This window comes from Ostrinia nubilalis, chromosome 5 (assembly GCF_963855985.1).
Source record: "Ostrinia nubilalis chromosome 5, ilOstNubi1.1, whole genome shotgun sequence".
Classification (NCBI taxonomy): domain Eukaryota; kingdom Metazoa; phylum Arthropoda; class Insecta; order Lepidoptera; family Crambidae; genus Ostrinia; species Ostrinia nubilalis.
In genome coordinates, this window is record NC_087092.1 from 7,130,886 (window position 1) to 7,157,188 (window position 26,303).

Genomic DNA, 26,303 nt, shown 5'->3' on the forward strand with positions numbered 1-26,303 from the left:
TTATCGTTTTCTTTATATTTTTTTAAATTTTATTAGAAGTAACTTTTATTTTATTCATAAAAAAAAATGTTAAAAAAGCCACGGAAATCAAGAAAATATGTGTATTTAATTTTTTTAAGACAGAAATATTGAAATAACTAAAGTATTACTGTGAAACTAAGTAATTTGAGTATTTTTTTAAGCTTTGACTTACCAATACCGTATTTAGCTCTACAGGGCAACTTAAACTGAAAACAAAATGGATTTAATTTCCCACCTATATAGCAATGTTGAATTAAGGTCATGAGTACTACAACAGTGAAAGTAACAGAGTAACAACAGGTTAATGTTAGCAACGCGCAGTGACGCCTAGTTGGCTGGATAGTTCCTCAATTTCAATATTTTTTTTTGTTGAGCTAACTTTAACTTCTTTAACTGATACTGCTGGTATAATAATAATGTAATATGCCTTAAAACTTTCTAAATTCCTATTTTATTTCATGTTATAAACCTTGGCAAATCAGTGTAATTGCAAAGTTTTGTAGCAAAATTTTTACATTATTACAGATACACCAATTCAACCTGGTAAAATTATTACAATGTCAGTTACACCAAAATTGTGAAGGAAATCTGAAAACTTTACACCTGAAAATGTCCGTGTAATTGTAATTTTTTTAAAGCTAGAATTTTCTTACGTATACCATTCGAAAGAGCAGAAAAAACTAAGAAAAACTGTATATTTAACTCAAAAACCGTATTTTGTCAGTTACCCCAAGTGAACCTGCAACTGACGATATAATGAATACATTACACAAATTTGTCATAGAAATGAGTGCTGGGGTATTTTTATTATCGCCGTCAAACTTGCCAACTGCACTAAATGGACGCGAACAGGCGAAATGACCCTAGGTCTAGCGTTCACTAGCTCTTAGATTATACGCCTAATTTTATAACATTTTGCAGGAGGCCTAGAACGAGTTAGTCGACTATTTTATTTTTCATAGACCTCATCATCATCTCAGCCATAGGACGTCCAGTGGACGTCGTCCACTGCTGAACATAGGCCTCCCCCAATGCTTTCCATGTTACCCGGTTGGTAGCGGCCTGCGTCCAGCGCTTTCCTGCTACCTATATGATGTCGTCGGTCCACCTTGTGGGTGACCTTTCATAAACCTGGCGGAATCAAATCGACTATTGTGCCTACGTGTGTGGACGTGGCTTATGATAAAAACAATTAGGTAAATGTTAAGAAAAAAATATCAATATTATTTGTTATCAAAGTTTATTAAAAAAAAAGGCATTACATCTCAAGTAACACATTAGTTGGAAGGCATTAGAGGTAATTTCATTTCTACTTAAAATAGGTACAAATAAAAAAATCCTTTTTAAACCCTCTTTGAATTTAAGTTTGTAATTGTGCACTTATATTGCTACCATTTGCTTAATTACCTACTTACAAACAATTTAATCAGATCTAGAAAGTACATCTGTAGCTACAGTTAAAATGATTAAAATTAATATAAAATTTTACTTAGACATAAAACTGGGTCAACTTTTTACTTTATGCTTAAAAATACTTGGACGGATAATTTACATAGTCTATACACAATAAGAAAAGAAGGATTAAAAGGAGACATTTTCAGTCAGTAAAAATCCATTTCATAACATTGACCAAAAATAAAATCCATTGTTATAAAATAAGCTACACTACACAGTAGTTGGATAAATAATCATTATATTTTATCCAAATATTGTGACTACACAAGTAGCTTGTTTTTTTTTTTTCAATTACATAAATATAGACACTCAATATGACATAAGTACAGAAATCTCAGCAAGAAATAGTTTATTATAATGTGCTTTTAGACTAAGAATACATATTACAATGTTTAACCAGACATAAATTATAAATTTAAGCCTGCTATTGGAAAATTCAAGTATTAAATTTTTGGTGACAAAAATTGGACAGACCAATTTTCAACAAACATTAAAAAATAAAATTTATTGTGGGTTGTGACAGCTTTTGAAAATTAAAGTACCTAGTGTGCAGTAAGTAATTTTTCCATGAAATCACCACTTACTAAGGTCATCTTTTTTTAAAAGTATTATTAAAATGCCATTCATCGGTAGAAATGAGTAACTATTTGCTTACAGTATAAGTTGTAAAAGGAAGATACCACTTAAAATACTGAGAACAGGTTTTAGTCCATAGGTTCCACTCTGAAAAAGAAAGCACACAAATGTAAATCTCAGACCGTTGGGCAAAACAATTGCAAATACATTTTAGATGTGTTCAGTCCAGAGCACTGAGCACAGTGCAGAGCTTTAACTGAACACACGTTTTATAAATAGCTACTCACAATGACATAGTAATTGCAACGATCCCCTTGACAGCAATCGGAACAAACCCAATCCTGATACCAAATATGGGTACATAAAGGCATATAATGTTGCCTAGTCAATGCACATTCAGTCTTATTAGAACATCTTTTAGAAACGTAATATTGCTTTTTAGCTCCTTGGGACCAATAGGGAGTGCTACCCCATCTGATTTCAGTAAGACACACATCTTGGTTATGTTCACAAGTTATGATTGTCTTAACACATTTCTCATTGTTATCCTCTTGGTTCTCACAAACATAGCACTCAAGTCCCAAAACTAAAACAAATTTTATAAATTAATCCAAAATAAAACGGCAAATTTAGTAACAAATATTTTGTCATATCTTTGTAAGTTTTACCTTTTCCTAAGGTGGTGATGGTAAATATAAAAATGATAACGTTGGGATAAAACTTGGTCATGATTAATCTATTAAATTATGCAATTTTTCATTTAAATCTTTATCAAAGAAAAAAGAAAACGGATGTAAACAATAGAAGACAAACCAACCACACCCGTCAATGGACTAAGGATGTGTGTGACTGTGTGTGATTTTATATCGATAATCCAGAATAACTATAATAATTATGTTTTTAACAGTCGTTAATTTCCAAATTAACTATAACAATAAGTTTTTGACTGAAATTTCTTATATTTATAGCAACAATAATACGTAGTACTTATGTTCTATTAGCAAAGCTTTTGGTAGATGGTGCCACCCAAAGCCCCCTAGAGAAGTGGTAAAACATGATTTTACATATCGATATCGATTTAATACTGTAATTACTGTATCAGTAACATCCTTATACGGTTCTCATGTTGGCAGCAGTCATGAAGCTACAGATAAAAATGGAGGCCACACTCCGAATACCTACTTGAAGCACAAACTAAGTATCACTATCTCGCTCTCTGTGGGCAGACTTGCTCTTTCTAAATAAACAAAAAATATAAAATTGCTCAAATTCAATGAAACCAATGTAAAATCTTTATTTCTTGACATAGGTATCATTAAAAATGATAAGTGTAATTACTGGTAAAGCGTTTTAGGAAGAAATTACTGTAAAAAATGTGAAAAATGTTTACAATGATCCAATGTCGGAAATCACGAAATAAACACTTACGCGTGGAATCTTATGTCACTTCCAGGACACCACGTACTACCGCAACCACGCACTACAAAATTTTGCACCAATTCTTGTGATAAAACAATGATTATTTCCTGTAAACAATCTCAAACGAAATTAACTGCTGTAAGGCGAAACGAAGTCGAATAATCGCGCTACAACCGCGCGAACTCTAGGACACTCGTGGTATTCCGCGGCACTTCGTACTCGCTCGGCTCTCCACGCCGCCCGCGCCCCGCGGTCGGCCAGTCGCAGGCTATCACGCGCCGACTACGCGTCGTTTTCGCGAATAATTAATATCTTCCGTGTCCCACACCTATTCTTCTGTGCTGATGATTGTTATAAGTTAGAACTTTAGATTAATAAACGAATACAACCATCACAGTGGCTGCCCAACTCGTGGCTTCGAATTCACCTTGAGATTTTCGAGAAGTTTCGTCGCGAGTGCCGCGATAGACTTACCTATAACCTATGTTTCAATAAGTGAAAACAACATAAGTTACGTGACGAACTGTTACCATGCCGATGGAACTACGGAACGCTAAAGTACTACCGACTGAAGATATTATGAGCGACGACACGAGCGAGCCTGAATACTACGACCAGGCGGAGCCGCGCGCCATGAGCGCCCCCGCCCCCGTCCCCGCCGGAGCGCCTGGCGGCGCCGGCGGCGCTTCTACGAGTGCGACCACGGAGACCGTGTTAGCCGGTTTCATGGAGTCCTTCGTCAGAATGCAAGCGGAAACCAACAGAACCCTAGTGGAAACCCTGAGGGCTTTCAGCGGCTGCTCCGGGAACCCACCGACATCGACGCCAACGCCCGACATCCGTCCGCCTAGCGCCTACTCGTCCGCGGTCACCGGCAACTTCGCCAAGTGCACTGCACGTTTTGACGGGAGGTCGCGCGACGCGGAGGCACTGGAGGCGTTCATCGACGCGGTGCAGGTGTACAAGGAGTGCGCGGGCGTCAGCGACGAGCACGCGCTGCGCGGCCTGCCCATACTGCTGGAGGGCGACGCGGCCGTGTGGTGGCGCGGCGCGCGCGCCAGCGTGCACACCTGGCCCGACGCCGTGGCGCGACTTCGCGCCATGTACGGGATGCAGCAGCCGCCATACAAAGTACTACGTGAGATCGTCAACACGGAACAGAAAGACTCTGAACGTGCAGAAGTGTTTGTGTGTAAAGTGCGGTCTTTGTTTGCTAAATTACCATACGCAGTGCCGATGTGTATGCAATTAGATCTAATTTACGGCCTTTTACATCGACGTGTGAGAAAGCGATTACCTAGAGATGATGTTAACGATATTGATATTGTGATAGAAAAGGTAAGGGCCATAGAAGATTCTATTGTCGAATTAAATCTCAGTACGTACGCCGCAAACCCGATTTCTACGACGAAATCGGCAAGTCAAAACTTGTCGCGATCATCGCACGCCGCGCCGCGCGACCGGGGTCATCAACTTGAGTCGAGCGAGCGCGATCGCAGCGTTACCATGGTTACCACGAGTTCGTGCGGTACCGTCGCACCGCAACTCACTTTAAACTCGAACGAGAATTTGAAACGTGATAAGCGCGTTCGATGTTCGTTTTGTAAATTTTATGGTCACGTTTTAGCAGATTGTCGTAATTTTCAGAGTAAAAATAATAAACAACAACCGACTAGCACGGTTTCAGAGGGTAAAAGTACCAGTATTGGGGCTAGTAATTTGCGTTGTTATGGATGCGGCCAACCCGGTGTTGTTAAGTCGAAATGCGAGAATTGTAGCGGAAAACAGCCACCCGCGGCGCGATCCGATTTTAATATAGTGAACGGTGAGAACGTCTCACGCGAAACTCACGCGACGACGCCGTCACACGCTATGGTATCGGTCACTATCGCGAATAGGGTAGGTGTCGCCATACTCGACACAGGGGCTACGTGCTGCGTTGCTGGTTCCTTGTTGTACTCTATTTTGAGGTCGGTTGGTGTACAGTTTCACGAGGCGGAGCGAACCATAGGACTCGCGGTCGGTTCCCGCCAGGTGAAAACGGTTCTCACGGCGACGGTACCCGTGATTTTAGAGGGACGGCAGGTTGACACCGAGTTCGTAGTGTTCCCAGGTGAAAATACTCGAACGTTGTTGGGTCGTGATTTTATCGCTAAGGCTGGGGTCACACTGGACTTGGCACAGGAGTCATGGTTCTTCGCTGATAGTCCTGAACATATTTTTCCTCTCGTGCAATCTTTTAGTTTAAATAGCACAGAGCTGATGCAGGCCGATATCTCCGACGTCTCCTTGCGCGATGATGAGGGCACGAAGTTACCGCCAGAGCACAGGAACGCACTCAACGCATTTCTGCGTAGCAGAGCGACCCAGTTTGCTGCGGATGGGCCTCCCACGGACTTCGCCTGCCATAAAATCAAGGTAAGAGATAACCAGGAACCCCTTGCCTCGCCATCCTACAGGTTGTCGCCGTCCAAGAAAGAAGCTTTGGAGAAGGAGCTGCAAAAGCTGCTCAGCGCCGACGTCATCGAGGAATGCGAGTCACCGTGGGCCTCCAACGTCGTCCTGGTGAAGAAGAAGGATGGGAGCTACAGGCTTTGCGTTGACTATCGCAAGCTAAACGCAGTCACGGAGCCTGACCGATACCCACTTCCCAGGATCGAAGACGTGCTCCACGCGGCGAAGACCTCCAAGTACATGACTACCTTAGATTTAAGATCCGGATATTTCCAGGTAAGCGTTGACCCCGACCATAGGGACCTTACCTCATTCACGACACCGCTGGGCACCTTCAGATTCAAGCGCATGCCCATGGGTCTCCGAAATTCTGGAGCAACTTTTCAGAGATTGATCGACCGGTTCAAGTCAAACTTACCGGGTATAACCCTGCTCGCGTATCTAGATGATCTATTGATTCTGTCTGAAGGGTCCTTTGATAGACACCTCGCAGACCTGGAAGCTGTGTTCGACCGCCTTGCTATGTTCAACCTGCGGGTGAACCGCGAAAAGAGCCACTTCGCCCGAGATGCCGTGAAGTTTCTCGGCCATGTCATCGTACCAGGTGGCATTCGCATGGACCCAGACAAGACGTCTGCTATAACCAGCATGCCGCCCCCTCAGAACGTAAAGCACCTGAAGTGTTTCCTGCAAACCTCGAGCTGGTTCAGGCGCTTCATACCGGGTTATGCCGAGGTAAGTAGACCGCTGACTTCTCTGCTGAAGAAAGGGAGCACCTGGGAGTGGGGCCCCGAGCAGCAGAGCGCTTTCGAGACTATCAAATCTCTCTTGGTTTCGGCTCCTATTCTCCGTCAGGCTGACGGAACGAAACCATTTGTCCTTAGGACCGACAGCAGCGGCTACGCGCTTGGGGCGGCTCTGCTCCAGGGGGAGGGGACCGATGAGCGACCCGTCGAGTACGCCAGTCGCCTCCTCACGGCCGCTGAGAAGAATTATAATACGACAGAGAGAGAGGCACTCGCCGTAGTATGGGCGGTGTCGAAGTTTAGAGGGTATATTGACGGCGCCGACGTGACAGTTAAGTCCGATCACCAGCCGCTCAGGTGGCTCATGAGTTTGAAATCGCCAAGCGGCCGCCTGGCCAGGTGGGCGCTCAGTCTCCAGGAATATAACCTGAAGATTGAGTACACACCCGGTAAGGCAAACGTGATTGCAGACACACTGTCACGTCCTTCATGCGCGATGGAAGGAAGTGAAGGGACCGAGTGCGACTTGTGCCTCGCCGTGGTTGACCTACCCACACGCAGCCCTAAAGACGTCAGAGACGGCCAGTTGAAGGACCCGGAGATTTGTAAGATCGTCGAAGCGCTGGAATCCGACGATCCCTTTAGGGGGAGGCCCTGGGCAGATAAAGGGTACGTATTGGTTGACGGCGTGTTGTACCGTTATGGTCCCGACAATGAAGATGACGATGACGCCAGTTTGGTGGTACCGGAACAGGAGCGCAAGGACGTGCTAGCTGAGTATCATGACGCTCCCACAGCCGGCCATTTCGGTGTAGAACGAACTTTGCAGCGTCTCGCAGGTAAATATTACTGGCCCGGAATGAGGACTTACGTCGCTCAGTACATCAAAAATTGTGCCGCATGTCAACGATATAAGGTAGACACGCGAAAACCCGCCGGCCTACTGCAAGTTCCGGCGATGTCACGCCGCTTCGAGGTGCTCGCGGTGGACCTTTTCGGGCCCCTACCGGAGACATCTTCCGGCAATAAATGGATCCTCATAGTGGAGGACACATGTACTAGATGGGTTGAGTTATTCGCCCTCTCATCCGCCACTAGCGAAGAGTGCGCCAAAACACTGGTGAACGAGGTGTATCTACGTTATGGGACGCCCAGAAGGCTCATCAGTGATAACGGCGTACAGTTTGTGAGCGAAGTGATGCAGCAGACGTGCCACGTCATGGGCATCAAGCAGGCCCTGACGTCATTCTACCATCCGGAGTCCAACCCTGTCGAGCGGAAGAACCGCGACCTTAAACCACAGCTTGCGATTCTAGTTGGCAAGGAACACGATTCCTGGGATAGTCACCTTCCCGCTATTCGTTTTGCTATGAACTCCGCGTTCACTGCAAGCACGGGGCAGTCCCCCGCTTATCTTAACTTCGGGCGCGAGATGCGCGCGCCCGCCGATGTATTGTCTGACATGCGGGCCATCGTCGAGAACGACAATGTGGTCTTGTCGATTACTCCGTTCCTCAAGAAGCTTTCAGCCGTGCTGCTCGATGCACGGGATGTGCACGAGAAAGCCCAGGAAGTTCAGAAGAAGTACGCCGATGAAAGTCGTCGCCCCGCGCCGGACTACAAGGTAGGGGATCTCGTACTGCTTAAGACCCAGGGTCTTAACGATACGAGCAAAGGGCAGACCCCGAAGTTCATCCCTCGTCGCGACGGACCGTACCGTATTCAGGGGGTGATCGGTAGTACGACATACGCTTTGGAGCGCATAAGTGACGGCGTCTCGCTAGGGAGGTATCACGTTTCGTTGTTGACGCCGTTCGTTGGCCCCATCCAAGCTCCCGTTCAGGAGAAACGTAAGAGAGGAAGACCTCGTAAGGCTAACCCGGCTTCGGGGACGCAACGCCTGGGTTAGAGGGGGAGGATGTAAGGCGAAACGAAGTCGAATAATCGCGCTACAACCGCGCGAACTCTAGGACACTCGTGGTATTCCGCGGCACTTCGTACTCGCTCGGCTCTCCACGCCGCCCGCGCCCCGCGGTCGGCCAGTCGCAGGCTATCACGCGCCGACTACGCGTCGTTTTCGCGAATAATTAATATCTTCCGTGTCCCACACCTATTCTTCTGTGCTGATGATTGTTATAAGTTAGAACTTTAGATTAATAAACGAATACAACCATCACACTGCTTAATAAACAAAATAGTAAACAACCGCCATGATGGGCCGGATTGGGCCGATGTTGCCACATGGTACCGATTACCCAGGAATTGGGATTGTAATTCCCTGATTCGCCAACACATTAAGCCTAAATGGCCGACAATTTTGTGAATTTTTATTTAACTAGGTAATCTTAGTTTCAAATATTAATTATTTATTTGTTTAACTTCTGATTTGGTTAGTGAATTGGCTATTTCGAAGAATTTACAAGGAGATTTAAATCAGAAGATAGCAATACTACAGTTCACACTAAAAAGAGAGGTAGGGCCGCAGAGAGCGAGATAGATATAAGTAGGTATTTGACTCAAGTTTTTGTTCCAACTTTGCCCTCCATTTTTATCTTTAGCTTCATGGCAGCAGTGAAGCTTTGGCACAGATCAAAAACAACATGTCGGCAAAGATCGTATAAAATTATATAAAGATACATAAAAGTAACCTTATAAAGCAGACTAACGTAAACTCATAGTGCACGCTGAATCGCGCAATAATTAACCTGAATGTCTCCAACTTCCTCATTGGCCCTAGAGCAATTCCAAGTATACCATCAATAAAAGCCATTAGGCTTGATGACTCTAATTATAGAGTCATCAAACCTCTCAGTCATTCAATTAGAGCCATTAGAACTTCATAACTATGAGTTGTTTTCTGTGTGTAAGCTGAGGACACGTGTCCCCAGCTGACACATCTGTATCTTCGTAAATATTTATGCTACGATAATGTATTATACCTCAAAAATTACAGTCGAATCCAAATAGTAGGCTTTCCAATTTTCAAGACTTTAGCTCAAATACTGTTAAAACCACGATCAAAAAACTATGTGCGAGCTGGAGTACCGTGTCTCCAGCTTACACATCTGTATCTTTGTAAATATTTAAGCTACATCAATGTTTTATATCTCATAAATTAAAGTCGAATAACAAAACCCGACTTCAAATCTTTCAAAGCTTTATCTCGAACCGTTTTCGAACTACGAACCGATATGTATGTGTAAACTGGTGACACGTAACACACGGTGGATTATTAAAACCGTATAAGTTAGAGTTGCGTTTTAAAGATCAAATAATTCGTTATAATTAAAGTACACACGAGACATAATTTCAAATCTCTAGGCCTCTTAGTTTCAGAATTAAAAGCCAAAAACTATTTTCCCGCCAAATAATTCAAATAATGTGGGTCGACTGCGACGTTGCCGTTCCGTGCGTCCACTAGAGCAGTCGAATTTGAACCTAAAAACTAGTAGCGTTTGAATCATTTTTATTTGTAGTTTAAATCATTTAATTTCGATTATAAGAATTTTAGACGGGCTCAGAGCCTCAAAGCCCCGATTACGGTAATTTTTAACGTCAACAATCCAGACACGCTTCTCGATTCTGCGATACGATTGGTCGTTCAACAGCGTACGTCAGCTGTTTTGACCAATCGTATTGCAGAATCAGAAACGCGTCTGGATTGTAGACGTTAAAAGTTACCGTAATCGGGGCTCAGGTCAGCTTTACTTTGAACTTGAACTTGCGATTGCGAGAGTTGTTCGTTCTTGGGGTTTCTATTATTTTGTACTATCTTTGGACATGATTTCCATCGATATTACTTTTGAATCGATATTTCAATTTATGATTTCAAACACTTATGTCAACTGTCATGTGCAGATATAAAATGGTTGGTTGACAATGTTGACATTTTCTATCCAACAAGACAGCAGTCAGAAAAAATTCTTGTAAATTCTTATTGGAATAACATAATCTCAAAAATTGTCATGGAAGGAATTTTATGGAAATGGACTAATTATTGGAATGGTTTGTGGCATTACATTCACTGGTTTATGCGGCTAGAGTAGTATTTCTTTAATAATTTTTAATTCTTGTTTAGGTTGGCAAACAAGGTGGTTTATCTTAGAAAATGGTATTCTTTCATATTACAAATCTCAGGAAGAAGTAAATCAAGGCTGCAAAGGATCTGTGAAAGTATCAGTATGCCAAATAAACGGTAAGTCTTATCTCGTCATCCATAAAAAATATAAACAAAAGTTGTTAGAAGTCCATCGTAAATACACATAATAATACTTTTAAAAATATTTCCAGTGAATAACATTGACAATACAAGGTTGGATCTTGTTATACCTGGTCAGCAACACATGTACCTGAGAGCTCCATCACCTCAAGACAGGCAAAAGTGGCTGGTGGCACTAGGTAGTGCAAAAGCATGTGTTGACTCTAAGGCAGAACCTACAGGTAATTCATAAACAGTAAATTGTCATACCTATGACAGGGATGCACAAACTACTAGGACCAAGGGCCACTCGGGTGCCCCCCTGGTAAAAGCGGGTCGCAGAAAATAAAAACAACTGAATAAAGGTTCAGGTTGTTTTAATTTATGATGAAAACGTTACGATTTGAAGTTAAATAACCTTTCTTAAGTTAGATAGCCCATACTTTACAGCACATCCCACAAAATGAACTTGGTATATAACCAACAATCTTCTTCTGAAGCCATATTTATCTGATTTAAAAATTCAGTTACAGCATTTGATGAAACAAACTCTCTGAGCCACAAGAAGTCTGAGCTACGTTTGTACTGTGATTTGATGATGCAGCAAGTGCACGCTGTCAAAAGTGCAGTCAATACTGAAGGAGGTCCTGAATTACAGGTAATTTATTTAATTTTATTCTTTCATTACATACAAATGGTCTAGCAGAACACAATCTGAGGCTGAGTTGCACCACCTAACTTTGACCGTAAATTCAACGATAAATGGTGTGTTTTGTATGGAGTTTGACAGATATCTGACGTTTGTTAAAGTTAAAGTAAGATGGTGCAACCGAGCCTAAGAAAAATAACAAGAATTTTATTCTGCTTCTCAGTTGGCTAATATGGTGAATTTTTAGCAGATTATACCTAACAGTGTTGTTTAACTACAGTAAATAGCTATTTTAACACCACAAATCACAAATAAAAATTGTGTTATTTAATTGGTAACTATGATTTATTTCCAGAAAATTGATGATGCGTCTAGTCTTCTAACAGCAACCTGCGATACATTTATTAGAACACTAGAAGATATCATGAGGCTATCTAGCGGTACTACTGGTAATTCTCCATTTGAAATGCCTATTTCTAATATAGTACCACCCAAATAGGGTTTCTGCTCGAGCTTTCTCGAACTCGAGAAAACTCGAGAAATTTGGCTTCATTCGAGACGAGAAAAAAATTACCGGAGCTCGAGAATTCTCGAGTTTCGATTTTGAAGCTTTAATATTCTTGAAAGCCTATTTTCTTAGACAAAAGTAAGTTTTTAATTATTTAATAGGTTAACGTTGCGTTCAGACTGGCCTAGTCTCTCCTTTTTTTAACTAATTTGATTTGCAAGTAATGATCTTAACCGAAACTAATAATGTTCACCTACGAGTATGCTATATTTCATTATGTTTGTATAACTGACTGATTTTTTTTGTTAACTATCTGTTAGTTTAGGTACTCGTAAATACGTTTATTCAAGTCGTTATCTTTAAGTTTAAAAATTTATTTAAAAGTTTTTTTTTTGTTTGTAAATGTAGGTTTATTATCGTAATTTTTCAATTAATTTGGACTTGTGTTCTTTGGAAAACAAGTGATTCAATTGGAGCTCCAGATATTTATGGTTATTAATCCTTAAAGTACACGCGACTTTATGACTTTTGTTCCTTTAGTTAATTACCAAGTTATAATTATCCTACTAATATTATAAATGCGAAAGTTTGTGTGGATGTCTGGATATTTGTTACTCTTTCACGCAAAAACTACTAAACGGATTTTGTTGAAACTTTAACCCTTCATTTGGCAGTGATGCTTTTAAGCAACAGCCACTTTGAATATTTCTACAGCACCAAATAATAAGTTTTGTGCAAATCATTCGATTTTGTTACAAAGCTTAGTTCAGCAAAACACTAGTAAATCGGTCGTCGACTGAGTTTTGAGTGATTTCATATCCATATTTCTGTCAGACGCCAAGATGACGCGCAATGAGAATAACAAAGACGGAAGTTTTATGATTTTGTACTATTTTATCATCTCTAATTGTTTTTGTTTTGTCTAAATTTAATTCACAATAAATCAAACTAATCATATAAAGCAATATTTGGCGTAGAAACTGTGTTTTCTAATACAATACATGCTTCCGAACCTCGATGTTGCCTAGAAGCAACAGTGCCAAACATCTAACAAAATAGGTTTACCTTTTTGTTAATACAAAGGAGTGTCAATACACAATAAATCAATCATGTATTACATGAATAATGTTATAGAGATGGTAATAGTAATTACTTTTGATGCAATTATGGACCCTGTCGGGCACAGCATTTTAGGAGAGAGGAAGAATTTGCTGTCTGTCTCTGTGTTGTCTGTCTTCAAGCTTATATCGCTGAACTGATTTAAATGATAAACACATTTTTCTTGCGTTGAAGTCAACAACTATAGCAGATAACGGTAACATACCAGTTTCAGAAGCTAAAGAGAAAATAAAAAGCCAACCTTGGCTTGGCATATTGATCGTGAAGTATGATGACATACGTCATCTATCAAATGTTGGAAAAAAAGGTCGTTGTCGGCTTTGCGAAAATGGCCAAAAAAAAGTTTAATGCATAAAATGTAAAATACGATTGATTTTTTTAAGATTTTCATATAAAAAACTTAATTCTATAATATATCTCAATGTTTTATTTAAGTACCCCTATTTGGCAATGTGGTAAATAAGCAACAATCGTTTTTCGCGAAAATACTAACCAAATATTTTTTTTACTATTTTTCTTAACTTTATTTGATAGCAACAATTAGGTCTAAATAGATTTTATTGAAAAAATCAAACAATTTGTGTCTTGCCAAATGAAGGGTTAAAGTAGGTATTATTGATTATAACCCAGACACATTATAACATTAATAAAAACCCGTGTTTTTATTAAATTTCAACCGATTTCAACAGTTTTAATTAAAAGACTCGAGACCCGAGAAAACTCGAGACTTTGGCCTCGAGAATTCCCGAAACTCGAGAAAAAAAATAAGTCGAGAAATCAGAAACCCTACACCCAAACCAAACAGTTTGAACAAATCACAACTGAACAATAAAACTTCAAAACAGAGTCTTAGTAGATCTCTATCTCAGGAAAATAGATGAAAAACTGGAACAATTTATCATAATGCTTAAAAAAAACACTTGTAAAAATTATCAGAAACAGAAAATTTAGTGTTAGTTACTTTTGTATAAAAAATATATTTTTGAAATATTGTGGGGTCATTTAAAAACATTGGGCATTAGGAGTCAAATAACTGTTTTTTTATTGTTCATAAAAAAATAATGGAATTTATTGTTCCACAATAAACTTGATAAGTAATGGCAACTGTATTTAACTGTAAAAATGGCCTTGAGTAATATTATCTCATTATAAAAATAGCAGCTTGTATGTATTTAAATTACTATGTGTAACACTAAAAATGAATTAATTGTTGATAACATTAATTTATGCTACGAAAATGCGTTGTGTAATAAAAAATATCAGTGTAAAATGTAGATATTTTTGGATAGAAATATGTAAATTGTTTATTCTACTAGTACTTAGACACATAATAATAATTAATACTAATTCTGTGTACACAAAAGCATAGATGCTATAAGCACATGACAAAATTATTTATTCTACAGTACATTCTTATTCATGTAGGTATTTAATTTATTGATTTTTTTAAACTGAGTTATGAATTCTCTTGTCCTATTGATTATGTAATGCACAATTTTGTATTGAGTCCTTATCTTTGTGTTTATGTAACGGAATGAGGAAGAAAAGCCACTTCGTATACACCCTTATAAAGAGAAAAAAAGCGACATACTTTCACGGTGACAAAAGTCACCCGTGTCCGCGCGCCTGAAGTCTTTTTATGGGGTTTGGGCTCCATGCATTAGTCTCTTGTGATGTGTAAATTTTAATGAGTGGTTGGGTAGATAGATAGGCTTGTAGCTTCATTTTGTACAGACGTTTAACACATTGGCTGCGAGCGTCGCGCCGTACGTTATCCCTCAGTGCTAAAATCTCACACAAAGCGTGAGCGCCCGCACCGGCGTTCCGCGCGCTATCTGGATCCAACGCCTGTGCGGCCGAACACACATTACGCGTAAAAGTTCGACGCTACGGCTGTGCGGGCGCACACGTAAAGCGCGTAATAATCTGCCCATACGTCAGTGCGGCCCAACACATATGCTGTGTTTTTCTATAAATTATGATTTTCGAATGTTTCTTTTGTCAAATCGCGATCCTGACCACACATACGTTTTAAAAAGCAGTATGTATTACGATGAAAAATACTTGTTAATAATAAGTAAGTAAAAAGTAACTTGTATTTTTAACGTTTTACTTAACCTATTATGAAAGCGCGAGTTAATAACGAATCTCGTTTTCCAGAAAACTACTTACATAATGTTTAACTAGGTAAGTATATAAATGATTTATCGACATAACTCACATAATAATGGCAGAACGTTAAAGTGTATAACAATAACAATACATCCGACTTCGTTGTTATGAGCAATTTTTGTCCCCACCCCCCAATAAGAGAGCGGAGACTCAAAAATAAGCGTATGTTATGAGGCGTGCGTGTTCGTATAATTCATTTGAACTTCATTAATCATTAATTCATTAATGTGTAATAAATAAATCGTGTTAATCAGAATTTAGTCCTGGTACTTAAAGGAACGGAAAAAAACAAATGAAACCGCGATTTAACTTCCTACAACGCCATCTATCTTACTGTAGAAATACAGGAATTTTTGAGGTGATAATGTTTCTACTTTATTACGACAGATGGCATGAAAATAAAGCATCTATCGTCAAAAAAAAATGAAACACCATCGAAAGTAGTTAAAAATAATAATATTATTGACCTTATTAAATGTAATAATCTACCAATCTTTAATCAAAACAGTCGGGTAAAAATAATACTCGCTATCTAATCATAGACTAGATTACGATGAATGATTATAATATTTGTGTCTATTAAAAATTTATAAATGTAGAAGTAACTTGTATTACAAACGTGTACCTTCTACCTATAACGAAAAATGCGAGACTTCGCCGATAGTGGGTTTTTTATTAAATTCCAATTCCCAACTCTACAATATTAGAAGAAAGTAGGTACGAACGATTGTTTTGGTTAAATAATAACTAGGACTATAATTAACACAATCTTTTTAACGATGAGTTAATTATATTCCTAGCTGACGACAAGACAGTCCAGATACTTATAAGAAACGGAAAAAAAAAAATGAAACCGCGTTTTAATTTCCTACAACGCCATCTATTGAAAAGTAGAAATTAATTATTTACGTTTATTCCTACTTTTTACGATAGATGGCGCTGTAGGAAGTTAAATCGCGGTTTCATTTGATTTTTTCCGTTCCTTTAAGTATTTGGACTGTCTTTGAATCATTACGATTTAAAATGAAATACTATCAATGAAATATTTATTTATTGTATATATTGTATATAGTATTTATTCCTCTACCCTCTGTTACTACCTACAGCAAAATTTTTGAAAAGCCTTCTCTCCCCCATTACTGGGGAGTAGAAGGCTAAGAAAGATACTGATTTCATGCGCTAAATATCTACTGCCCGCGGCCGCTGTTAATAGGACTAACTTAGCACTTGCACGATGAAAGCATTGCCATGGTGTTGGCTTGCACTGCACACACGATTTATGCGCGCGAGTACAAACTAGCACTGCCGATAGATAATGCCTGTTTTCACCATCAATTCCTAATTTTTAAGTGACCCCTATGGTATCAAAACTCCTGTTATGTGTTACCGTAGAGGTCACTTAAAAATTAGGGACTGATGGTGAAAACGGGCATAAGGCTGGTTTTAGTGTCACGCGGACTGTCAGTGCGGATCGCTCCGCACAGTCGATCTGTTATAAACTGCTAGGGAGCGGAGCGGTTCCTCCGGACCGCATTACTCTAAACGCTCCCTAGAAGTTCATACAGATTGGCCGTGCGGAGCGGGTCCGCACCGGACGGTCCGCGTGACACTAAAACCAGCCTAAGTAGGTATGTAGTGAGTGAGAGGGGGCTATTAAGTTCCTAGTTCTTTATCTACCTAACTATATAATGTAGGTATGTGCATTCTCTTATTAATTTTCTAAATTTTATATTTTATGTATTGTCATGAGTAGTGTCAAAAAGGTGTCAAAAATTTTAATTACAAATCATACCTTGTATTAACTTGAAAACTAGGTAGGTACTCGTCTAGTTTGTTCGTACTGGCCCTACCTACCTAGCTGCAAGGAGTTAAAAGCCATTAAAAAAACATTTTTAAAAAAGTTCATTTATTTTTTTTTCAAAGAGCTTTATACGAGTTGAAGTGTTTAATTACTGCATTTAAACACTTCAACTCGTATAAAGCTCTTAAAATTTATTGGTTATTTGCGCGGCAAGGCGGCGTTCGGCCGACTGCACGGCGCGCCGCCACGCCGCCTGCAGCTCCCGCAGCTCCGCGTCGCTCAGCTGGCGGCGCTCGGGCGGGCGCTCGTGGAGCGGCCGAAACGCGCGCCCGCTCTGGCGCATGTGGTGGAGGCGGGCGGCTGTCCGGGCCCGCTCCTCCACTCGCCGGCCCCGCTCCTCTGCCCTTAAGCGTAGGGCCCGCTGCTGGCCCGGGCTCGGCGGAGCCGGCAGCAGCGGCGTCTCCTCGTTCGCCTCACTAAAAGACAAAATAAAAACGATAATTAGTGGGTAGCCTTGAGATAATAGTAAGTACTGTCCCACAGCAGCTGGGAACAAGTATATTATATATCTCATTCTAGAGTCAGGAACTCCTATCTGCCATACCACAATTATTTATTTTATACAAGTTTAAGTTGCTTGATTATAACTTCACAGTAGGTACCTATTATTGTTCGTTTGTGGTACCTACCTACTTAAATAAATAAATAATTATCGTCAGTATCATAATTTAAAAAGAAAATTAAATTTGGCTTACCACTCGACGCCACCGCCGCCTCCGCCCACAGCTGAGCCAGGGACTCCGCCGTCCCAGCTACACCACCACCGGCTCCACCAGCCACCGCCGGAGCTAAAAATCAAACACATACACTCGAAAAAAAGACAAATAAAGCAACATAGTTGTTAATTAGGTAGTTAATTGCGAGCACACAATGCAAATAGGTTAGGAATGAGCCAAACCACGACGTGTTGTAAAATATTCCACTGCACATTCAGTCGATATGAGCACACAATGCAAATAGGTTAGGAATGAGCCAAACCGAAGTGTCCACTGCACATTCAGTCGATAAGAACACACAATTATTATAGGTTAGGAATTAACCAAACCAACGAAAACATTCCACATTCATTCGTTAAAACCATTCAATATCCAAGTAGGAGCAACATGGTGTAATGGTGTTAGTTAGTTGTTAAATTGACCATTATAATTATCTTAGCAATCCACGCAATAATAAACCATTAAAAATAGGTACATACCAGCATGCGCCCATATTTTCTGAAAAAGAAGAAAATATTGTTATTACAGGTAATAACTGATCCCAATAATCATAAGTAGATACTCGATATTTATTATTTTTTCGATATTAATACAGGTAAAATACTTACATTATTTTTAATTTATCTCAAACAAAACCACCAAACTTATTGTAGGTACTTAAAAAGTTTTAAAGATGGAGTCACAGATTAGAGAGTGATGGAGTGGAGGTTTTTTTTTTTATAGTGTTTTACGGCTCTGGGTGCAAGCTTTTTTAAGCCAGGAGTATGGTTATGGTTTGTTGTTTTTATTATTTTTCAGGAACATAATATTATGTAAAATTTCATTTTGTTCTTGATTATTACCGATACCTTTGAATTAATTTAACCTATCAAGGATTTTTGCCACTTGACGTTTCAGTTGTTAGACTGTAACTTTTTTAGGAGGGTAATTATTTATATATTTCATGTAATTACTCGAAGTCAACAGATTTTTTATTAATTTTTTTTTTAATTATAAGCAGAAAAACAAAATACATTGGGTTACCTTAAAATGAATCTACCAATCTTTATTCAAGACAGTCGGATAAAACTAGTCTCTATCTAATCTATGGAAGAAACAATTTCTTTGTACCCAGAGCCGTAAAACGTCATATTAAAAAAAACCTCGACGTGTAGGTATTGCCAACATCATTAAAACTAGACCGGAAACTATCAAGAAATGTTTTGTACATAAGAATAGACGACTTGGAGTTATTTTTAAATGTAGTACCACATTATAAAAAACACGTTAAATAATGATTTAATATCCTTAAATTTGCGACATCAATCAAAATATTTTAAGTACTTTTATAATTAAAAGTTACGGTCTTGAGTAAACGGAAACGCCTCTAAGGCGGCTCGCGTCGTCACCTTGCGTTAATATTCCGATAGATGGCGTCAGAGTAGAGTGTAGTGAGAAGGAAAACGAAGGAATTGTTATATTTCAAACTCATCGTGTAAGTACCTATTGTTTGATTTATTTCAAATTGTGAATAAAACAAAATATGTGTGTTATTGATATTTATAGCTTTGTTATTATGTTTATTACAGACAATTTTATTATGGCGCATTCGGTGCATTCAGTGTAAGTGCCTGCTTTGGTTTCATTGCAGCAATAGTTTTTTTTCGCAATGTTGTTGATGATATTATTAACTGGCCAGTGACTTTTTCGATTTTGTAACATAATCAGCCTTAGGTACTGGAATTAACTGGGATGTAAACTAATACATAACCTATTTTCATCATTACTGTTTTTCTACCTAGGTACTTACTAACAGCATGAATGTATTTTTGTAGCTCTCCGGCTGCAGTAGCTAACGTTGGCTTGTGCTGTGGGTGGTACCGGCGCGCTGGTACTGTGCAGCGGTACGATATTAATAATCGGTAAGAATCTACAGTTCAATTATAGTTGTTTTAGACATCGAATTATGTTCCCTTTTAGATCTTGAGGTATTATGGTTTTTAACGTTATTACAGGAGTGAGAACCATAGTCGCTGGCGCGCTTGGCGCTGGATATTGCGGCGGCTGCGGCGGCGTGATAATATGACGTCGGCAGAGTAAGTACATATTTTATACTTTCTTTTTTAACATAATTAACTGTAGCCTATACAGTTTGTGGTACTGTTTTTATTTTTTAAGTTCACATGTATCAACTCATGCTGTTTGTTTGCTTAATAAAGAAAAATAATAAATAACTAAATTTAAATTATTATAACTTGATTATTTATCTTTGTCTTAATTTATCAAAATAGTAATTTTTATCAGACAAAATTTATTGAATCTAACTACTTATATTGTTTCAGAAATCAGAAAGACTTGCAATGTCCGACGGAGGAGCTCCAGGCCACGGCCGACGTGGCAGAGACAGAGGAGTGGCTTGAGCCGTCAGAGTTCCTGGCAGCACTACAGGCCTGGCCTGGAGTGCCGTGGCGGCAGCGGCCTCCGAGGAGACCACGGCGAAGGTGTCCATACTGCACGTGGACGTATCCTCGGAGCAGACGCTTATTTAACATATACGAGGATTTGGAGCCCTATTAACTTTTTGCACCTTAGTTAAATTGTTAATAGGGCTCCATCTATTTTAATGAACTTACCAATGAACTTTGTAAATATTGTAAATAGTAGAATAGGTTATATAGATTTAGTATTTCATTTGTAATTATTTGATAATTAGCTAGATTAAGTTGACTGTAAATAAATTTGTACAGAAACAATTTTTTTCTATGTGGTAACTCCTCCCTATATTTCTATTTATATATAATTATATATACATATATATAAATGCTAAAGTATTTTTTCTATAAATAATTAATTCCATCTATCACAACTATGATAACATATTATATAAATTTTATAATTATATAAGGGTGGAATTTTGTAATGCCACCTGAAGGGAAAGTACTCTTAATACTGTAGATAGAAAATTTTACTCAAAGAAAAGATTTCTAAAAATTTATTATTATAATATAATCATTTACTTTCCTTCAAATTACACCCTGTATACATATATAAGGCCTATGATGTGTAAGCTTGAATAATTTATTCTCGTAAGTAGATATCAGGTCAGTGCAATTAATTGAAAATTAAATAATAAATTAATAGCAAAACTAAATGATATGGCTTAGTATTAAAATTGCGACCGATTGGAGGACCCACCACACACCCTTGGATTATGGATCATCTTTACAATCAAGAATTGCAGAGATGAACTAATCCAACCTCCTTTTAGTAAAATAGGGACTTAATTTCAAAATTAATAATGATATAATAAATTGGCTACAAAGAAAATCTTGATTTCGCGGAATACCTACGTCAGAATAAAAATACTGTTTACTGTATAAGATATTTAAAAATCAAATTAAAATCTATTACAAAAATGTGTTAGAAATAAATAACGAATTGAACATTATTAATAATAAACACAAGACGAATTCCTGAAAGTGAAAAATTTTGTATTTGTCACTTTTAGTTTACACATTAATTAAATAATAAAATAGTTTAAGTGCGAGATCCTGAAAATAAAATGTTTTGGTTAGTTACAATTTTAAGAAAAAAATGAGAGGGCATTGGAGGACCCACCACTCTCCCTTGGATTATGGATCATCTTTACAATCAAGAATTGCAGAGATGAACTAATCCAACCTCCTTTCAGTAAATTAGGGGCTTTTAAATTAAATTAAATTATGATAGAACTATGATTATCACAAAGGTGAAATAACACAATACCCTCTCAGAAAATAGGGAAAATATTATACTAATTTAAATATACATAAAACTATTATAATGTTTAGTATAAAAATTAAATACTACATAGTAAATTATAAAATGCCATTAACAAACTAATACAAATAATTCCTAAAAGTGATTTTAGTGTGATTACTACACATTTGTCACTTTTAGTTTACAAAATATCATAATCTAAAAATAAAATAATATTATACACCGCATGCACCCTGCAAAAAAAAAGAGAATGGATTAATAATTATAATAAAATGGGAAAAATCAATATTATTTTCTCCGCACCGCGTACTCTGAAACAAAAAGAAAGGATTATTATTATAAAAAAAAAGAAAATAAAATTTATCTCCTCCGCGCGCACTCTGAAACAAAAAGAAAAGATTCATTTATTATTATAAAATGAAAAAAAAAAATATCAAGGCTATTCTCCACTGCGTGCACTCTGAAAAAAAAAAGAAAATTGTTGATTATTAAATGTAACATTAAGAAATAAATTAATATAATAACATTTTATATGTACATCACAAGCACACAGGAATGACGCAATCGCTATTAAAATAAAGTTTAACTACATATAGTTAGTAACAATGTCAGTGGAAGAACTGAAAATTAACAATAATTAGACTTAATACGCACTGAAAATTTTAATTTTATGTGGAGTATGGTGATAAAGTGCAAATATATAAAAAATCTAAACAAGCTACAATAACTGAGCACAAAGTAAATGATAAGTACATTTACCTACCTACTTTGCTAAATTATAATAAAATAAATATATTTTAGGCGTTGACATTGGGACCAGGCTGATTGGACTCGGGGAGAATTTACAAAATAATGAACTAAACTTAACGATAACCATGATAATCTTTAAAACAACCAAGATGCAAGCCGGGTTTTTTGTTGCAATGAGTACAGTAAAATGTTGCAGCTTTTCGGAGTTTCAACTTTTCTAAGCAATAGCGGCAATCTTTGCGTTTTGTAACGCCTTTAGCATTTTTAGGTAAATGTAATGGCCAATGAATAAAATCCCCTGTTCGACGAGAAGTTACTGTCTGTCTGTTTGTCTGTCTGTCTGCGTTTAACAATTTTCTAACAACATTTATACGGAAATCATAAAAACTACAATTTGAATTGGCCTGACTATTACTGTACATCATGAATGCATTCAACATCATGACTTGCATAACATGTGTAATTATTTTTTTATACCACCTCGTGGATTTATTGTAACAAGCATAATAAGACAGCATCTGATCTTTCCTGTCAACACCTTTCATATACTTATTATACTCATGGACGACTCTAGGTTTTGCGACAGTTTGACCTCTTTTATTGGTATAATTTATGAAGTCAGCATCGTGCTCAGTGGATATCATGAGGACCGTTCGTTTGTCTCTATAATTAGAGACACATACTCCACGCGAATTGTACCGTGATTGTACTTGGTTTTTAGGCAACTTAGCCCTTGTAATCTCGGGATTACGTGATCTATTGGCCCTCAAAGTACCAGTCAAATAAGTTTTATTTGCTAATAGATTTTCCGCTAAAGAAACGCTATTATAAAAATTGTCCATGTATAAAGAGTGTCCTGCGTTTAAATAGTCTTCCATCAACATCATCACTACTTTATCAGCATGACCTTTTCCTCGAAGGAGAACGTCATGTGATCCACAATACATGTGAATTTTCTGCGTCATGCCTTTAGGGTCTGTGAGGATATATAATTTCACACCATATTTATGCCTTTTACCTTGTATAAATTGTCTAATTTTTAACCGCCCGCGCCACAAAACCACACTTTCGTCAATAGTCAAGTTTTTTGGAGGGACCACCAGCATTTTCATAGTATTGTTAAAAAAATCTATAATAGGTTTGGTAAATTTATTGGGATCAGTAGTGGCAAAAGTTAAATTTGGATCGGAAAAAGACAAATTACGTAAAATTAATAAAAATCTATCGCGGCTCATAAAATTTTTAAACGGCAGATCGTATAAGACGTCTGTTTTCCAGTAATCGTTAATTCTGTTTAATTTAATATGGCCCATGTGGAATAATAGGCCTAGAAAAACATAGAGTTCTTCTATGTTGGTATCTTTCCAATTTGAAATTCTACTATGCTCATGTGGGCTCTCCAAAAGCACTTGTATTGCGTGGGTATTTATGCTGTTTACTAAAATAGTCATAAATGTGGTGTTAAATAATAAATTAAAAAAATCGATAGGGGTCTCAGCTGGTCCTATATTGTGAGTTCCCACGTTGGTGCATGGGAACGACGGAAGCTGGCCCGTCGGTTCCCACACATCCTCAGAGAAGTCGGCCGCCTGGTCTTCGACCTCATCCTCCTCAGAGGAGTCGGCCGCCTGGTCTTGGACCTCATCCTCCTCCTCGGAAGAGGAGGAATATGAGGAAGCCCAGCCGCCGGCATCCCTACAGTACAATGAAAAATAGCTGATGTATGGTTGCTGTTTAATCAAATGTGTTTCTTGATAATATTTTACCTAAAATATTGCCGTTTTTTATGTAAGTATGTCTTATTGCATTTTAAGAAACACAAGACTAAGTTCCTTAGCTCTTGTGGAGAAATTAGGACAACATTCACATAGACCTATTACCTAGGTGATAAATAACTTTGAAAAATGAACACTGTATAAAAAATTACGTAGTACCTACCTATCTACGATATAATTATGGAAACGCACGCCACAATAATATAACAAAGACCAGCTGTTTTAAAGACAAGAAGGATTAAAATTGTATAAAATATAATATAATAATTATTAAAAGATTAATAAACACATGATAAAAAATTGGCAAGTTCACAAGTAAAGCCATATTAATAATATATTTACAAAAACATGAATTTATTGACGTAATGTAGGTACCTACCTATAAATTTCAATGTGACATAATAATATTAAGTTCCGTGTATATACAATAATCAGAATACGTATTGATTTATATTCATTTAAAAATTGTATTAAAATGAGTTGTTACTTTAATAATAGGTAGCTGTTAACTTGTTTAGTTATTAAAACAAAATTGATAATAAAATTGACAGTGATTTTTATTATTTTTATAAATAATAAATTTCACAATTACAATCATAATTAAAATGTTGAGATAAAATGTATATACTTATTTTTTTTTAAATTAGAAGATTCAAAAATAATGTAAAATGTAGCTAATGTTGATATTGACGATCAAAAATGATGAATAGATGAACATTAAATTAATACTATTTTAAAAATTAAAGTAGGTAAATGGTTACTAAATTATGCAATAGGTTCCTTTCAATTAAAACTTGATTAAAAATAAAATAAAATATTGGTACTTACGTATCACGGAAGATTTCCGAAAGTTGGTTGTCAATGTCGTCGGCGGACATCGTAAAATCCACTACACAAACACTTCACAATACTGAACAGTAGCAAAGAGCGTACCGAACACTTGCGAGGTCGAAAGCAGACTGAGTACATTTACAACCCAATTCACTGACCCCCCACCCTTTGGCTTCGTCATAATATACCTGTCCATTGTTTTATATCACTACACAGGTAAAGATTTTACAATATGTTTTGCTGAACAATAGGAATGCCGCTTTTTTATCACTTATTTCTTGAACAAAAGGACCGCCGCTCTTTTGTTTGTTTTCGAACAAAGCATTTACTTACTGTAGTATTTTTGCTTATCTCCAATTGAAAATAAAAAGAACTTAGATAATGTTATCTTCGTTTAAGCTTAACCCTAAATGCGCAGTGTTGCTGAAACCTACATTTTATATTTGGTATATTATTATTTGGTATACCTATAATCCTGTATATATACTTTATTTATAGCATGATTTTTATAAAAATTACACAAATTACATTGTTTTGGCGAAAACCTCTCTGGGTTCGGGAGTGCAACGTTTTAATAAGATAAAGTTAAAAAAATACTACTTTATTGTTGTTCTAGTGGTCTGCCCTGGCTTTTCCTGTAGTACATTTATAGCTTATAGTACTCAGGGATCACGTAGGTACATTAACAGTGAAACAATTTCTGAAATTGGTTCAGTAGTGACCGAGATTAGCGTGTTCAAACAAAGAAAACTTCAGCTTATAACATTCCCGTTTTCGCAACATTTTTCTTTACTGCTCCGCCCGTATTGGCTATAGGGAGATTCGTAGCAATATAAAAATTATCATAAGCTCAAAAATAATACATATAGGTACCAATATAACTATCAAAATTAAATTATTAAGGGGCATTGATTAAATACTTTAGGATCATTTTAATAAAACAACTTTATTTTAAACATTTGTCTCTAAGTGTTGGAGTCATAGTAGGTATTTTACATTAATTTAATGAGCTTATTTTCATAAGCAAAAAGTCGCGCATTCAGGGTTAAGAATATGCACAAAAGCTAGCCTACCGAAACTATTTTAAACCGCGTCGTTCCTTATCATTTTCTTTTGTTCTATACAAAATCTTTATGACCTGCACGTGCAAACTTAATAATAGACTTTTTCTTGACCTTTAAGTTCAGTAAAATGCACAACTTATGTCGGAACAAAGGGGCCGCCGCGCTCTTTTGACCTTTTTTAATTTCTCAGTAATTCCAAATAAAAGGATCCTAAAATAATGTTATCTTTATTTCGAACTAAAAGAATATGC

At 37.6% G+C, this 26,303-nt stretch overlaps 4 protein-coding genes across 6 annotated transcripts; 2 read left to right on the forward strand and 2 right to left on the reverse strand.

Moving 5' to 3' along the window:
- Positions 1-1,244: 1,244 nt before the first annotated feature.
- On the reverse strand, positions 1,245-2,906 carry LOC135072236 (uncharacterized). Its single transcript, XM_063966179.1, has 3 exons — positions 2,721-2,906; positions 2,340-2,638; positions 1,245-2,199 (listed from the first exon to the last, which is right to left on the reverse strand). Exons 1-3 carry the CDS (start codon positions 2,779-2,781, stop codon positions 2,128-2,130), a joined length of 432 nt encoding a protein of 143 aa, XP_063822249.1. The 5' UTR covers positions 2,782-2,906; the 3' UTR covers positions 1,245-2,127.
- Positions 2,907-10,565: 7,659 nt separating this feature from the next.
- LOC135071787 (pleckstrin homology domain-containing family A member 3-like) lies at positions 10,566-14,845 on the forward strand. Its single transcript, XM_063965613.1, has 6 exons — positions 10,566-10,676; positions 10,750-10,866; positions 10,962-11,111; positions 11,397-11,527; positions 11,874-12,006; positions 13,935-14,845. Exons 1-6 carry the CDS (start codon positions 10,637-10,639, stop codon positions 14,024-14,026), a joined length of 663 nt encoding a protein of 220 aa, XP_063821683.1. The 5' UTR covers positions 10,566-10,636; the 3' UTR covers positions 14,027-14,845.
- Positions 14,846-14,882: 37 nt separating this feature from the next.
- LOC135071790 (uncharacterized) lies at positions 14,883-18,448 on the reverse strand. 2 transcript variants are annotated; one of them, XM_063965620.1, is made up of 3 exons: positions 18,374-18,448; positions 17,874-17,966; positions 14,883-17,594 (listed from the first exon to the last, which is right to left on the reverse strand). In XM_063965620.1, the coding sequence occupies exons 1-3, from the start codon at positions 18,385-18,387 to the stop codon at positions 17,303-17,305; spliced, it is 399 nt and encodes a 132-aa protein (XP_063821690.1). In that variant the 5' UTR covers positions 18,388-18,448; the 3' UTR covers positions 14,883-17,302. The 2 variants fall into 2 exon arrangements, with proteins under 2 accessions (XP_063821690.1, XP_063821689.1); XM_063965619.1 differs by lacking the exon at positions 18,374-18,448 and having other exon boundaries at positions 17,874-17,983.
- Positions 18,449-19,694: 1,246 nt separating this feature from the next.
- On the forward strand, positions 19,695-24,674 carry LOC135071789 (uncharacterized). Of its 2 annotated transcripts, none has more exons than XM_063965617.1 (3): positions 19,695-19,795; positions 19,889-19,969; positions 20,216-24,674. In XM_063965617.1, the coding sequence occupies exons 1-3, from the start codon at positions 19,695-19,697 to the stop codon at positions 20,448-20,450; spliced, it is 417 nt and encodes a 138-aa protein (XP_063821687.1). In that variant the 3' UTR covers positions 20,451-24,674. The 2 variants fall into 2 exon arrangements, with proteins under 2 accessions (XP_063821687.1, XP_063821688.1); XM_063965618.1 differs by having other exon boundaries at positions 19,695-19,777.
- The last annotated feature ends 1,629 nt before the right edge of the window (positions 24,675-26,303 follow it).

Coding starts and splice junctions, on each gene's coding strand:
- LOC135072236 (XM_063966179.1), bottom strand. CDS start 2,781: ATGACCAAGTTTTATCCCAACGTTATCATTTTTATATTTACCATCACC. Junction 2,639..2,720: donor CATCACCACCTTAGGAAAAG/GTAAAACTTACA, acceptor AATTTGTTTTAG/TTTTGGGACTTGAGTGCTAT. Junction 2,200..2,339: donor GTTGCAATTACTATGTCATT/GTGAGTAGCTAT, acceptor TTTCTTTTTCAG/AGTGGAACCTATGGACTAAA.
- LOC135071787 (XM_063965613.1), top strand. CDS start 10,637: ATGGAAGGAATTTTATGGAAATGGACTAATTATTGGAATG. Junction 10,677..10,749: donor ATGGACTAATTATTGGAATG/GTTTGTGGCATT, acceptor ATTCTTGTTTAG/GTTGGCAAACAAGGTGGTTT. Junction 11,112..11,396: donor CTCTAAGGCAGAACCTACAG/GTAATTCATAAA, acceptor TTAAAAATTCAG/TTACAGCATTTGATGAAACA.
- LOC135071790 (XM_063965619.1), bottom strand. CDS start 17,983: ATGTGTTTGATTTTTAGCTCCGGCGGTGGCTGGTGGAGCCGGTGGTGG. Junction 17,595..17,873: donor GGCGGCGGTGGCGTCGAGTG/GTAAGCCAAATT, acceptor TTTGTCTTTTAG/TGAGGCGAACGAGGAGACGC.
- LOC135071789 (XM_063965617.1), top strand. CDS start 19,695: ATGTATTTTTGTAGCTCTCCGGCTGCAGTAGCTAACGTTGGCTTGTGC. Junction 19,796..19,888: donor CGGTACGATATTAATAATCG/GTAAGAATCTAC, acceptor ACGTTATTACAG/GAGTGAGAACCATAGTCGCT. Junction 19,970..20,215: donor GATAATATGACGTCGGCAGA/GTAAGTACATAT, acceptor ATATTGTTTCAG/AAATCAGAAAGACTTGCAAT.